Below are 14,443 nucleotides of genomic sequence, written 5' to 3' on the forward strand. Positions count from 1 at the left end.
GATTTAAGTGAGGGGCTGAACTAACATGGTAGCAGTTGGAGTTCAGAAGAAGAAACCTGCCTATACCAGAGATTTTGTGGAGTTGGGATGAACAATTCGGAGACATATCTTTGTAATGTGAGGGACTGTAAGAAGTTGGAGATGATTTCAAAGTGTTGAGCCTGGGTGACTGGGAAGATGGTAGTAGTTATTAGAATTAATACAGTCGGGAGGAATGGGGTTCAGGTGCAGTTAATTAGTTCCAGCTAGTTGTACTGCACACATCCATAATCCCTGCGACTGTCGAGACTGAGGCTGGTGGGTTGAGCTTAGAAGTTCTGAACTAAGGTCCATCGGGTGTCAACACAAAGTCCAGCCCCAATATAATGAGTAACCAGGAACAAGAGACCACCAGGCTGCCTAAGGAGGGGCAACCAGCCCAGGTCAGAAACAGAACAGATCAAAGCTGGCACAGTGAGACCAAAACTGTGAATGGCTACTGCACTGCCAGCTGGGGTGAAATAGGGAGACCCAGACTCAAACCACAAAAAGCAATAATTACTCTTGGGGTAGCAGAATGGAGGAAGAAAACAATAGTCTTTTTGGAGAGGCAGTAGAAAAAGAGTATTACGCTTGTGTTTGTATACTGCCTAGCCCAATTCTGCCACTAGTTGTGATGTATTTGAACAAGTTACTTATCCCTGAACTTGTTTTCATGTACTTTGTAGGATTTTTGAGAACCTCCAATGAAATCACATATGCAGAAATGCTTTGGAAGCTATAAAATCTATAAATGCTAATTGGTTTTATATATGTATACCTGTGTTTTTAATCTCTCACATACTTTTGTCTTCTGATCCCACAGATCCCAGCTCCAGAAAAACATGTTCAACTCCTTAATTATAGTATGGTTTTCCTCTGTGTATCTGGTTTATCACACTTTCAGCCCAATAACCTATGGGGATCAATCTCTTTCAACAAATGAACTCAAGGCCCTTCGTTGGAAGTCTAGCTGGGATATCCTGATCAGAAAACATTAATGGAAAAAGAAGAACAAACTAGTAGAAATCTGAGATAGTGGGCTTGGATAAAGTAGAAGAGATCTTATTTTGTTTCTTTCACACACTTGTTTATTAACAAGCAAAGCTATTTTGAGATTGAAAGAGTGTCTGTTCTCCAGGAACTGATAGGTACCTGGCCTTTAACCATAGGAAGAAGTAACTGAAAACTTCACATCTTGCTTAATTTGTTTCATTTCACCATTGAGAAGGCCATTTAAAAGATAACTACATTTTGAGCAAAGACAAGTCTTTTCCTGGAAACTAGAGAGCAGACTGTTTCCACTGACTCATGTGGCCCTTAACTGAACAAAACTCCCTTTCATTTAACTGATTAATGTAGTCGTACCCTGTAGCCCAATGGAGATGAAATTATGTAGGCCAAAAGAACTTGAGAGTCCACAATGGCACTACAGTCCAACTTTTTAACTAGAAGAAGTTGCTGTGAATCCTAAGAACTGTTACCCTCAGTTTCTCCTATGGCTAGATTCACACTGCCATGCATACTTCCAAAAGCTACTGTACCAGACAAACAGCTGAGTATTCTTCTTTGGTGGGACCTTCTAGAAGTCATTCTTGAATGATTTGATTCCATTTTCCCAGACTGTATGATGGGAAGGTAAGTGACTTTGGTCATAAGTCTCTTATGAGGCTTCAATTCAGTTCTCTGACTACAAGATAAAAAAGCCTACAGCAGCCTTGTACTGTCTTATGGTATATTTTTTAAAAATCCTTATTATGAGTTAGTGCTCTGAGGTGGCTTTCTGTTAAGTGAACACCATCTCTGACTGAAAGGTATTAGTGTCATCTCTGTAATTCTGCTTTCTGAAATCTGATTTATGTTTACACACACAAAAAAATTTTTTAAGAGACAAATGAACACTAATATTTGGAATTTGTTTATTAGTCCCGAAACAGTACATTTAGCATAACAAAGATTTTAGGTAATTACAGTTTAGAAAACCAAAGGACCTGAACAAAGTTCCTTGCCTTCTGTATCTCATAATAACTATAATGACTTATGCCAGATAGAAGAGAATCATAAGTGGCTATACATAAGGAGATTGATTATAAACAGCTCTATATATATCTTTTATATATATATATAAAATGTACATATATATGTTATATAGAGGGTACGGAACACTAGTTAGGAGGAAAGGTTAAATAGAACCATATAGACCAAAACATTCTCATACGTAATTCAGTGCTAGGCCATATATGATAAGTGGTACAGCAACTTGGAGGGTTGATTTGTGCAATAACATTAATTTTGAACCCCTAGAATCTACCATGTAACTTAGCTCTAAGGAAAGCATGCATTGGACATGGCAATGAGTAATAACGTGAACTGTTTGGCGGTAGGCAGCATGTGTCCTAGATCCCAGGACAGGTAAGCCTTGACTTGGCAATTTCTAGGTATAGAAGAACAGAGTCAACAGCCTCAAGTGGAGCTGTTTGTTTGGGTATTGTATAACTGTATTCAAGTCAGAACCACACAAACATCAGAACCATTTGATTGACTTCTATTGTGGCAAATCTTGATTCTGTCAGGTATATGTGAACCTTTTAGGTCATTTGTATATACATCCAAAACAGGAGACTCCTTTAGGTCTAATAGTAGTTTTTTATATTTTTCCTTTTTAAAGTGCTTATCAGCATTCCCAACTCTGCTTGTTGCCCTATATATAACCCAAGAGGATAGAAGATATTTCTACACAGTTCCTATTAAGGTCGTAGTAGCCACAGAGCAAGGACCCAGACCCCCAATTTATTATTCAAATGTGTTGCTAGAATTATTTCTGGGAGCAAGTATAGTAGGTTCACTCATGCAGGTGTTGGGCATTTTTCAGATGGCCCAAAAGGATTTCAGAAGCCTCCTGAATACGTGGAAGATAAAAACAATCAAGAAGGTCCTTTCAGTATTTCCCACATTTAAGATTGAATAAGATTAACATTTTTTATATTCCTAAATTGTTAAATAATTTTATCGTAGAATTATTTTGTAACAAATGCTAAAAGATTAATTTTTAAAGGCTTGGGGCATGGAATTTTTGTTTTAAAAAAATAAAAGGAAAAAGGTAACTCCAGACCCATTCATTATACAGATGTCATCAAGGAAGATCTGCCCTAGAAGCTAAGTAACAGCCTCCAGCTCCTCAGTGGGGTCTGCTTCTAGATTCCAGGTGGGATCGTTTACCAGATGTCAGCACAACAGTAGGGTCTCCAGGCTCAGAAAATGTCCTCTTGTAGCTCCTCCCATTTGGAACTCCCCGCTGCCATTTGCAGATGTCACCATTCAAAATGTCTTGAATATGTTGTACAATGAGGTTGATAGCAACTGCAAAAGATAATGGAGCAGTTGTGGTCCTGATTCGCCAGAGATGGCAATCAATCAATCAATGACACTTATTAAGTCTACTATGTATTAGTCACTGTGCTAAGTATACAAAAAGATGTAAAAGAATTCTTGCCCTCAGGGAGTTTACAATCTAATGAGAATCTAACTGCAAACAAATACACAGAAACAAATAGGAAATTATTACTGGAGGGAAGGCACTAGAATTAAGAGAGATTGAGAAAGTCTTCCTATAAAAGATGAGATTTTAATTGGGACTTGGGAGGAAGTCAGGGAGGTCTGCTGGTAGAGATGAAGAGGGAAAAAATTCCAGGCATGGGGGACAGCCAGAGAAGAATTCCTGGAGCTAAGAGATGGAGTGTCTTGTTTAAGTAACAAGCAGGAGGCTAATGTCATTGAATCAAAGAGTGTGTTTTGGGGAGTAAAAAGCAAGAAGACTGTAAAGGGAGGGAAATAGGTTAGGAAGGGCTTTGAATGCCAAACATAGCATTTTGTATTTGCTTCTAGAGGCAATAGGGAAGCCACTTGAGTTTGCTGAATGGATAGAGGGTGATAGGGGTGACTGAATCAGATCTGTGCTTTTAGAAAGTAACTGGTGGCTGAATGGAGGATGAATTGGAGTGATGATGCAGGAAGACCCACCAGCAGGTTATCAGGGAGAACTAGGAGTCGGTGATATCCTGAAAACTTAGAATATCAAGGAGGAGAGTGATCAGCAGTCTCAAAGGTTGCAGAAAGGTCAAGGAGAATGAGGACTGAGAAAAGGTCATTGGATTGGGTAGCTAAGAAATCATTGGTAACTTTTGAAGAGAGTAGTTTCAGTGGAATGGTACGGTTGGAATCCAGGTGGTAGGGGTTAAGAAGAGTGAAAATGACACCTATTTAGATGGCCTTTTCTAAAAACTGAGCTGCAAAGGATAGAAGAAACATAGGATGATAACAGGGATCAAGTGAAGATTTTTTTCAGGATGGGGGAGACATGAGAATGTAGAAAGTAGGAAATAGGCCAACAGAAAATAAGTGGAAGAGTGGGGATGACAGGACAATCTGTTGGAGAAGACAGGATGGAATGGAATCAATTGAACCAGCAAAGGGGTTAGCCTTGATAAGAAGAAAGGACACTTTAGATGGATGGAAGAGACAGTGGCAGAAGGCATATGAGTAACAAGAGGAAGTTGGGAGAAGAGGTGAATGGTCTCAATTTTTTTCCCTGTAAAACATGAGGCATGGGGAGTGGGGACATCATGAGAAATTTGAGAAGGGATGAAAAAGTTTGGAAGAACCACTAGGGAGAGTGGGATTTATAAGGAGTTCATAAGGCAGTAACTGAAGGACTGCCTATCAGCAGTGAGGGCCCATTCACTGTTGTGTAACATAATCAGAATAGTTGTATTATTTTCTCCACCTTTGTTCAGCAGTCCGTGTGTAGGAGAGAATACAACAAATGATGGAAGTCATTCAAGGTTGAGGTGTGGCTAAACATAATAAGGATATAAGAGGGCTGGGAATTCAACAGAGGAGGATAGTGCAGAACTGAATTGGTTCTGGATGGAAAAAAAAAAGGAGAGAGTGCCTAGTGCAGGGGGTGATGGCCTCAAAATTGAGGGGTCAAGGGATTGGAGATCCTGGTACAGACCAAGAATAGAAGTAGAAACTGTAAAGGAAGAGAGAAGGAGTGGTGAAAAGCCAATAAATTATGATTAGATAAGGGGATTTTGGAGTTCCTGAACACAGAGTTGGTACATGTGTGGGTGATGGAAACCACAAGAGTATGACATATTTGTGTGTGATTAAGGTGAGGTAGAAGAGTGGCTCAAGGGAAGTGAGCAGTTGGGGTATCTGAAGGGGAATCAGTATGTATGCTGAAGTCCCCTGGAATGAGACAAGAGTTTGAGAAGAGAGAATAATAGTGAGCCACATACAGAACTCATTAAGAAATGAAGGGGAGCGACCTGGAGTCTGTAAATAGCTACCAGGATTTTGATTGGGTAATAGGAATAGCATGAAACTCAAAGGAAGAAAGGTTACCAAGTGATGGAAGTAGGAGAACCAAGAAGTGGCAGGGGGGAGCAAAAATCAGCCTAACTCCCTTAGCAAATGAGCTGAGGAAATTAATGGTGTTATTAACTTACTGAACTTAATCCTCACCACTCTTTGGAAACTGATGCCTGTTTCAATTTTATAATCCGTAATTACTCATTGAAACCTAGCTCTTGGCACTCATAGGCAATGGACAAACCCCAGCAGGTAAAAACAAACTGAATCAATAAATGAGCTTTGTAAAATCTACCCACCTGGCACTTTAATCATGGCTTTATGTTAATATCTGAAGATAATTGGTTAAAATTCTTTAGTAGTAATTTCTTTCCAATTCTTTAAGTTTTAAATAAATTTTTAAAGAAGATACAAAACTGGCAAGTGGAAGTGCATGTAAATGAGTGCTTTAGGGGCCCTTGCATTTGGGGGGATTTGCATCAAATTACAATTAAAAGGTAAGGCCCAAATGTAGCTTTTAGGTAGAAATTGCAGCCACTCTGAGGAATAAGTGAGGTCAGACATTTCTTACCCATGTTGTCAACCCCTCGAGGGATGATCACATCAGCATACTTCTTAGTCTGCAAGACAAAATAACAGTTCTCTTAAGCAGCTTTTTCTACAATGATTATAGTTTTCAATGGAATTTATCCTACTTTGAGCTTGAAATATTGGGTGGGGGCCCTCAGTATTTGTCTCAAGAATGGACAGGGTGATTCATATGAGTTGCCCATCACTGTACCATACAGAATGAGGCAAATTGAACAGGTGTAGGAAGCCAAAAGAAATTACTTTATCCCATGACTTTCTACAATTTTCATGTTTCTTATGAAGAATAACCTGTATGGCCCATCTCTCTGTACTACAGAGCCAGCTTCAGGCAAAGGTGAGCCAAGTAAGATAGGAAGTCTCCAGATTCATCTCCTAGCAATCCATGACTTTCTTCCACTCTGATCCACTAGCTGTCTCTGACCCTACAAGGAGCTGGGAAGCAAATGTGGATAAATTCTCAAGTGGAACAGGAAAGAAGTGAGCCTTGCTACAGGATAGTCTCATAGCATCATGAGCAACTAATGACGTGGGAAATATCACATGACAGCTCTGCTCAGACAACCTGACCATTCTGGCCAACTAAACCCTTAATGTTAATTAACTGACTTATTGTGTCTGTTTATGTGATTAAACTGCCAAGTTATTGATGCCAAATAAATTTCTGGAAATAGAATCTAAGCATAGGATTACTTGGACTTATTTCACCCACTATAGCAAAGAGTATCCTAGTTTCCTAAGCAGGAATTTTGGTGCCTTTATGCTGTGACATCTTAGAAAGTCACTCTGGTGAACATCATAAAGTTTTACCTGAGAGTCAGTGTGGTGTAATGTTTAAAAGCCAGACTGGGAATCAGGAACATGTGGGGTCAGGTCTTGTCTCAGACATTACTGGCTATGAAATTCTGGGCAAATCCAGTTAACCTCTTAGTGCCCTCAGGAAATTCTTTACCATTCTTAGTAGTAGAACTAGTGACTACATTACATTGGGAGGGGATGTTTCTTTATTAGGAGGCCCTACCCTGATGAAATCATGCATCAGGAAGGGAAAAAGGGTTTCCGATCATAAATCACCTCTCCATGCTTTCAGTATTTCTAAATTAGGGAGTAGTGCTAGCCGGCACATTAATTTTGAAATGTAAAAAGTTTACTAAGAAGTTAATCCCTTAAATATTCAGGGGAGCCAGGCACCTTATTAGAGGCTTAGCCAAAATTAGTATGGAGAAGAGAGAGGAATGATTTAGAGGACTTAGGATAATGGCCAACTAAATCTTTCCCTACACATAAATTATAAAGTACATATAAATTTTACACATAAATCCTTTCCTACATATAAATTGCACATGAATTCTTCCCTCCATGTAAATTACATTCAACTTCTTCTTTACATATAAATTAAGCTTCATTTAAGACTCAGCATCCTACGGAAACTGACCAGCACAACCTTTTTAAGGTGATAACTGAATCTATGATGTAAAAGTCATTAAAAAAATGTTAAACAAACTCAAAGGTGGTACCGGTAGGCAGAATTCCTCAAAGGCTGGTTTGACAAAGGTGGTGTACTGTGTTAGGATCTGCTCCAAATCTCTCCCACGGTTCATATCTCGGAGAACTGAAAAAGCAACAATTCAGTCCTTAGCCCACCACATGTGTAACTGTCTGAGGTCAGAGGTCAAGAAAGCCTGCCATCCCCCTTACCTCTACGAGACAGCCTCACATCTGAGTCGGTGTCAACAAAGAGTCGAAGATGAAACATGTCCCGGATCTCTTGACTATAGAATACCAAAATGCCCTCAAACAGAACCACATCCGCAGGGTAAACCACAGTTGTCTCCAGTAACCTGCGAGGCAGAGGCGAGGAAATGGGACACTGCAGGAGAGAGAGGGTCACCGGGGCAGTCTGCACAACCAGCTTCAGTCCTGGGGGCACTGAATCCTTGGAAGGGGCAGATCACGAAGAGTCCACAGAAACCGACTGGGGGCAGGGCCTGCTGCAGGGAAGTCCTTGCTGTAAGCACCTGAGAGGAAGATCTAATGGGCTTGAAGTGCACAGCCCTCCTCTGCCCTCCCAGAAACCACCTGCTTACCTTGAATGGGTCACAAAATCATAGATCGGGACCTCAACGGTTTTGCCCTCCACAATGTGTTTCAGGGTCATGCGCATCAAATCATTATCAAAAGCATCTGCAGAGATGGAACAAAAGGCAAGAGATCCCAGCTGTTCTTACGGAGGGATGTAAATAAAGATCTGGTTGCCATGGGGCCTATGGCTAGCTGGTGGTAACTTTTAAAAAATCAACAATGCAAATTACAGAACTGAAATATAACTAATATCAGCACAACCTTAAAAAATTTCTATAGATCACAAGCTGAACAAGTTCATACAGATAGCTATCTGGTAATAACCAGTACCTATATTATTCTCTCTACCAGGAAGTTGGTTTTAACCGGAAAATTAAACATTAAAGACCTACTATGTGCAAAGCACTGTTTGGCACTCTCAGAATTCTTTCCAGGAGACAAGAAGGATCAGGTTCCATGTTTCTGGGGCAGAGCCATTTTAAGGACAAGTTTACTAGGGCAATGATTCTTTTTCTAGAAGAGGGTCAAGGAGGATGATGGGACGGTCATAGAAGTTGAGTAGTCTGAGCATCACCTTTATCTAATTACTAGAACATCAAACCTCTCTCTTTTCACCTGGCTCTTGGTGGTTAACTCAGGAGCTGAAATCTCAGGACTATATACCTGCTATTGTTTACACAGATACCTTTAGATCCTCTGCAAAACCTCTACCCTTAGTATTAATGAGGGAACGTTCAGTCACTGTCCTTTAGGGAAGGAAAGGGAAGATTTTTTGCATAGTGGGCCCTTGAAAACATCTAGACAGAAAAAAAGAGACCCACAGGATGGTTGTTGCAGTGCAAGAATCCTGCAGGGTGCTCTGCTTAAAGGCCTGGAGGAACTGATAACCTCATGGAATAAGCTTTCCTGATTGGCTTTGTGCCAGGAAAGGGAACTTTGGCTTAGACAGTTCTGACAAGGTCCTCAGCTTAACGCTGTGCAGTCCACTTAGTGTTAGGAGTTTAGGATTAATTCACAAAAACACTTCAGTCACCCCAAGGCTGCCCCAGACCAAGGCAAAGAGAGAAATGGGGGGGGGGGGAGCCAGGTAGGGAAAAGGGTTAGTGAAGGAGGAACCTGGAATGGTGGTTCCAGTACTGTTAGATTCAAAGACCTGGTTTGAGTCCTGGTTCTGCCACTTATTGATCACATGACTGCAAGCTCTGAGCCTCAGATTCCTCATCTGTCAAATGGGGATATTTCTACTACCTACCTCACAGGCTGTTTGTAAGGAGGTGCTCTGTAAATTAAAACATCTATTTGTATCAGGAACCGTTATTGCTGTTATCTCGCTGATCCCGCCCCGCCCCGCCCCACCCCCAGGTTTCCAGCTCTACCTGGGTGGTCAAAGTTGTACTGGCCCTTCAGTGCCTTGGCCTTCTGCTCGGCGGTCAGGACTTTATAGAACCTGTCCTGGCTTAGGATGACCAGCTTGCGCTGTCGGTGGTCTACTTCATGCTGGCCCAGCAGTTCCATGATCTTCTCGCACACTGTGGACTGGGAAAAAGCCGGGAGGACCCCCGCCTCAAGCCCCTCCGAATGAGACGGTCGCAGCCTCTCCCCGCCCCCCGCAAGGCCCGGTGTCGAGAGCTCGCTCCGCACCCGAGTCCTGCCCCGCCACAGGTGGAGGCGGAGGGGGGCTCCCTCCGAGCCCCGCCTTCCTACGGGGGGGGGAGGGGTGATCGAGAGGGCTCGAGCAGCTCCAACCCTGCCAGGCCCAGCCGCTGCCCCAGCTCTCTGGCCGACGGACTAGCTCGCCCCCGGGGCCGGGCTCCCAGTTCCCCCAGCGGATTGTGCCGCCAACCCCGCGGCCTCGGCTCGGGCCCCAAGGAGGGGCTCCGCTCCAGGCGCGGGACGGGCTCCCCCGCTCCCCATGGGGGGGCTTCCTTCTCCCACCCCCACTCCGAATTCTCACCTTTCCGCTGGCCGTGCCACCGCTCACCCCGATCAGGAAGGGTCGCTGGTGAGGGCGCTCCTGCTCCGCAGCGGCCGCCCCGCCGCCGCCGCTATCCGAGGCCATGGCCAGTTAGTCTTCCCTGCATCGGCTTCCCCTCCTTTCCCCAGCTCTAGCTGGCCCGACCGCTTCCAGAACAGAGGTCAGAGGCAGCCCCCGAGACTACAACTCCCAGAGGAAACCACGCGCAAGTTCTAGTTGCCAAGGGGTCCCCGCGGCGCCGCAGAGCGACGCGGGAGTTGTAGTTGGCTAAAGCCAGAGGGGAGAGCGCATGCTCGAGAGTGTTAAATGTCCCTTTCACCTGGCACCAGCCTTTTCTTGGTGTCTGGACTGTTGAAGAGTTACGACTACCCCTTCCCTGTCTGAACTCTGCGGGCGCTCTGAAAAGAGAACAATACTATTTATCCCCGCGCTCACTTAGCCTAAATATTTGCATTAAGAAAGCACCGCCATCAGGATCTCCTTCCAACCTGGGCTAATCCCAAGATGACTGTTCTGCCCACACCGTTGCTAAGAAATTTATCTTCGGTGAGATTATAGTTAGCTCAGGGGATGGGGAGCCCGTGTGTATGTCAACACAATCTCTCCCCGTTTCATTCTCTTCCTTGTGCTTCGAACTAGATAAATAATGTAGAACAAACAAACAAACAACAAGAACAACAAAAACTCCTCCTTTCAAAGAGTTTAGCTGCTAGAGCATTGATACAAATAAGATCTTACTTTTGTGCCATAAGAAATGACAAACAAGATGATAAACAAACAAAAAAACCACCAAAAAACCAAACCCAAACAACTTTCTGAAAAGACTCATGTGAAGTGATACAAAGTGAAGTGAGTAGAACCAGGAGAACCTCATACCAAGTAATAACAATAGTGTATGATAATCAATTTGGAATGAATGAATTATCAACCCGGCAATGGTTCAGCATAACTACAAGGGATTCATGACAAAAAAGGATATCCACCCCCACTGGAAGGCACAGTCATAGTCCCAACGCAGCTTGTGACAAACCATGCTTCACTTTATTTCCTCCATGAATTTCTTTAGTGTAAGCAGTATGTGTTTTGTTTCACAATATGAAACATGTATTATATGATAATATATATTCAACCTATGTACAGGCCTGCCTTCTTAAGGAGGGGAGAACAGAGAGGGTGGGAGAGGGAAATTAAAAAAAAAAATTTAGTTTCTTGTTGAATAGAAGGGTTTTGAAAAGAAGAAAAGAAAGAATGGAAGAAAAAGGAAGAGAGAAAGAAAGAAAGAAAGAAAGAAAGAAAGAAAGAAAGAAAGAAAGAAAGAAAGAAAGAAAGAAAGAAAGAAAGGAAGGAAGGAAGGAAGGAAGGAAGGAAGGAAGGAAGGAAGGAAGGAAGGAAGGAAGGAAGGAAGGAAGGAAGGAAGGAAGGAAGGAAGGAAGGAAGGAAGGAAGGAAGGAAGGAAGGGAAAGAAAAGAACATTGGTGAATCATTTAAAAATACAAATAAGAGGGAGCAGTAGGTGGCTCAGTGAATTGGGAGCCAGGCCTGGAAACAGGAAGATCTAACTTCAATTCTAGCTTCAGACACTTTCTAATTGTCTTCCCTTGGGTAAGTCACTTCACCCCCATTGTTTAGCCTTTACAGCTCTTCTCTGCCTTGGAACTAATATAAAATATTGATTCTAAGATGGAAGGTAAGGGTTTAAAACAACAACGACAATAAATAAGAGAGCAAAAGAAAATGCAGAATTCAACCCAGATGAGCAAAGCAGTGTTGGAATTACCGACTGTATGGAGATTCACAATTTCATATGTGATCCTCCTTTTTCTGTTCTTTGAATGTGGAAATGTTCGTGTTTGTTTATACTTATCAAGTTCATAGTAATAAAAGGGAACATTAAAAAATTAAAATAAAAAAAGAGTTAATACTGCATCTGGAAGCACTGTATTCAAGTCCTTCTTTTACATATTACTGGCTGTCTCTTGACTTCTCAATCCTCTGGCAATTCTGTGACTGGAAGCCACTGAACAATTGACATCTCTTTCGGCAGAAAGTTTCCTCTGAGGGAATTCCCTTTCAAATACTCAAATGAATTGATGATGTCATTGCTTCAGGAGTTCCTTCTAGGGAATGCCTACAAATCTCTTGCTGGAGACCTTTTTTGATTTCTCACCATTGAGAGGGGAGGTTCTTATGCAGCAATCTGGCTGTTTATCTCTCATTCTGCAACCAGGCCAGCTTCTCTTTCTGCCATACAATTACTTCTTTGATTGACATCCTTCGCTCTCCTTTGGCTCTTCATTGGTGATGGGTTGTAGCCTGCTCGCCCTCACTCCGTAGTTCTTCATTGACTTCTATGTGGTCTCCTGTCTAGCTGGCACCTCGGTGGAGGAGTGCATATAGTATGGTTTATAAATTCAAAAATTATTAGCTGTGTGACCCAGTATAAATCACTAAACCTCTTTTTGCCGAGGTTTGCTCATCTGCAAAATGGGGGTAATAATAGCATTTCCCTCCCAGAGTTGTTGTAAGAATAATATAATATTGATAAAGTGTTTTGCACTATATAAATGCCAATAATAGTGGAGGGAGACTTCGTGCCAAACACTCTACTAAGCACTTTTTATAAATATTCTCCTATTTGAGTCTCAGAACCACTCTGGGTAGTTTCTACCATTAATTGACCCTGTTTCTCAAATGAGGAAACTGAGGTAGGCAAGAAGATATGTGACTTACCCACCATCACACAGCTAGTAAGTGTTAATGGCTCTCTACTGTTCCCTTCTATGCACCAGCTCTGAACTGTTAGGCTGTATTGTTGCCAGCTTTGTGCCACTCAGTATTACTAATTGCTTATATTGTTCGGCATTTACCATAGTTCTGAATGGTTAAGCATTATTAATTATCTCTAGTGGTCGTCTGGTGGGCTGTACTCCCCCACCCCATGTTTACGTCTTTGCCAGAAGGGTAGCAAGACCTCTTCCCGTACTGTCAAATGGGGGGGCCATGGCAGTCCAGGGGACCCCCCTCCCATCTGCACATGCTCCTTATTTCCTTTTGGTGTCCCTAGGCTCACCCAGGATGTGTTGGACCCAAACCGCACGTGTAACGTGTAAAGGCCAGGGGTGGGCTCTTCTGGGAGAAGGTGGAGATTTCCCTGGAAGGGGAGGCGACAAGCCCCCAGGCCTTCCCTAAACATGCAAACCCTGGCTGTCCTGGAGGACTGCCACTCCCCGCCTGGAGAGGGCTACTCCAGCAGCCCCTCTAGACCATCTCACCAGCTCGGGCTATTGGATACTCTAAAAACCTCTTCTCCTTCAGAGAATCCTTTTCTTGCTTCTGGACTGAAGGGAGTCTGGCCTCCCATTCTTGGGGTTGTTTTTCCCACAACGCTTCCATGCAGTGAGTTTTCATTGAAATTCTCTTCTGGGAAGCTCCTGGTCAGTAAACAGGCGGTGCAGTTTCCCCCAAACAATCCAGCCTGCTCTCCGCTCCCCCTCCAACTCTGGGCCCGCCTCCGTGTCCATTTCGCTGTTCCGGATGCCCACTGAGATCTGGGCAACAGGCATTCTTCATCCATTTGGCGTCTCCCAGTTGCTAAATTTCTATTCCGAGCTCCATAATGCTTTCAGGTTTAAGAAATATTTTCCTTACCACAGCCTGTAGGAATGAGCATTGTTATTATCTCCATCTTGTAGATGAGAAAACCGGGGCTCAGAGAGGTTATAACTTGTTCAAAGTCAGAAGAACTCCCTCCTCTTATCTGCCCCCTTCCCTGGAGTTTTCTCTCTGCCCTTGCCAATCTTTTCATGTCACTGGACGTGAGGCAGTTTTTATTTTTTAAATCTGTTCAAGGGGGCGGCTGCATAGCTCAGGGGATGGAGAGCCAGGCCTAGAGATGGGAGGTCTGGTGTTCAAATCTGGCTTCAGACACTTCCCAGCTGTGTGATCCTGGGCAAGTCACTTGACCCCCCACTGCCTAGCCTGTACCACTCTTCTGCCTTGGAATCAATATATAGTATTGAGTCCAAGACTTAATAAGGTGAGGATTTTTAAAAAACAAAATAAAATCAGCTCAAATCAGGAGTGACTAGGTAGCATAGTGAATAGAGCACCAGGCCTAGAGACGGAAGGTCCTGGGTTCAAATCTGGCCTCAGACACTTCCTAGTTGGGTGACCCTGAGTAAGTCACTTAACTCCATCTGCCTAGCTCTTGTCCTGCCTCGGAGTTGTTACTGACACAGACCGTAAGGGCTCAGGTCTACGGCCATACCCCCCTGAGCATCCCCAATCTCAGAAGCTAAGCAGGGTCAGGCCTGATTAATACTTGGATGGGGCATCACCTGGCAATCCTGGGTGCAAGCACTTGGGAAACACCAAGTGTTGTACAGGCACCCATGACTGGGCACCCGA

The 14,443-nt window shown here is 43.2% G+C and overlaps 2 protein-coding genes across 9 annotated transcripts in view; one reads left to right on the top strand and one right to left on the bottom strand.

The window, feature by feature from the left end:
- The window catches only part of POMT1 (protein O-mannosyltransferase 1), a 45,597-nt gene extending 38,937 nt beyond the window's left edge, over positions 1-6,660 (top strand). For 4 of the 7 annotated variants that reach the window (XM_007475175.3, XM_001370198.5, XM_007475176.3 and 1 more), the window contains one exon: positions 845-6,660. In XM_007475175.3, coding sequence (XP_007475237.1) covers positions 845-1,019 — 175 coding nt within the window. In that variant the 3' untranslated portion in view covers positions 1,020-6,660. The remainder of the gene's footprint in view (positions 1-844) is intronic. The other 3 variants (XR_458357.3, XR_008915349.1, XR_008915348.1) reach the window with 2 other exon arrangements.
- UCK1 (uridine-cytidine kinase 1) lies at positions 1,921-10,429 on the bottom strand. Of its 2 annotated transcripts, XM_001365083.5 has the most exons (7): positions 10,016-10,429; positions 9,438-9,597; positions 8,067-8,163; positions 7,678-7,820; positions 7,497-7,591; positions 5,963-6,011; positions 1,921-3,378 (listed from the first exon to the last, which is right to left on the bottom strand). In XM_001365083.5, the coding sequence occupies exons 1-7, from the start codon at positions 10,118-10,120 to the stop codon at positions 3,197-3,199; spliced, it is 831 nt and encodes a 276-aa protein (XP_001365120.1). In that variant the 5' UTR covers positions 10,121-10,429; the 3' UTR covers positions 1,921-3,196. The 2 variants fall into 2 exon arrangements, with proteins under 2 accessions (XP_001365120.1, XP_056668572.1); XM_056812594.1 differs by lacking the exon at positions 1,921-3,378 and having other exon boundaries at positions 5,992-6,011; positions 7,484-7,591; positions 10,016-10,249.
- Positions 10,430-14,443: the final 4,014 nt, after the last annotated feature.

Source organism: Monodelphis domestica, chromosome 1 (assembly GCF_027887165.1).
Source record: "Monodelphis domestica isolate mMonDom1 chromosome 1, mMonDom1.pri, whole genome shotgun sequence".
Taxonomy (NCBI): Eukaryota; Metazoa; Chordata; class Mammalia; order Didelphimorphia; family Didelphidae; genus Monodelphis; species Monodelphis domestica.

What these genes read in the sequence shown, in the direction of transcription:
- UCK1 (XM_001365083.5), bottom strand. Translation starts at nt 10,120, where the DNA reads ATGGCCTCGGATAGCGGCGGCGGCGGGGCGGCCGCTGCGGAGCAGGAG. An exon ending in GATTTTGTGACCCATTCAAG is followed by an intron (nt 7,821 to 8,066) that starts GTAAGCAGGTGG and finishes TCTGCCTCGCAG; the next exon opens with GTTACTGGAGACAACTGTGG. An exon ending in TCGAGGGGTTGACAACATGG is followed by an intron (nt 3,379 to 5,962) that starts GTAAGAAATGTC and finishes TATCTTTTGCAG; the next exon opens with TTGCTATCAACCTCATTGTA.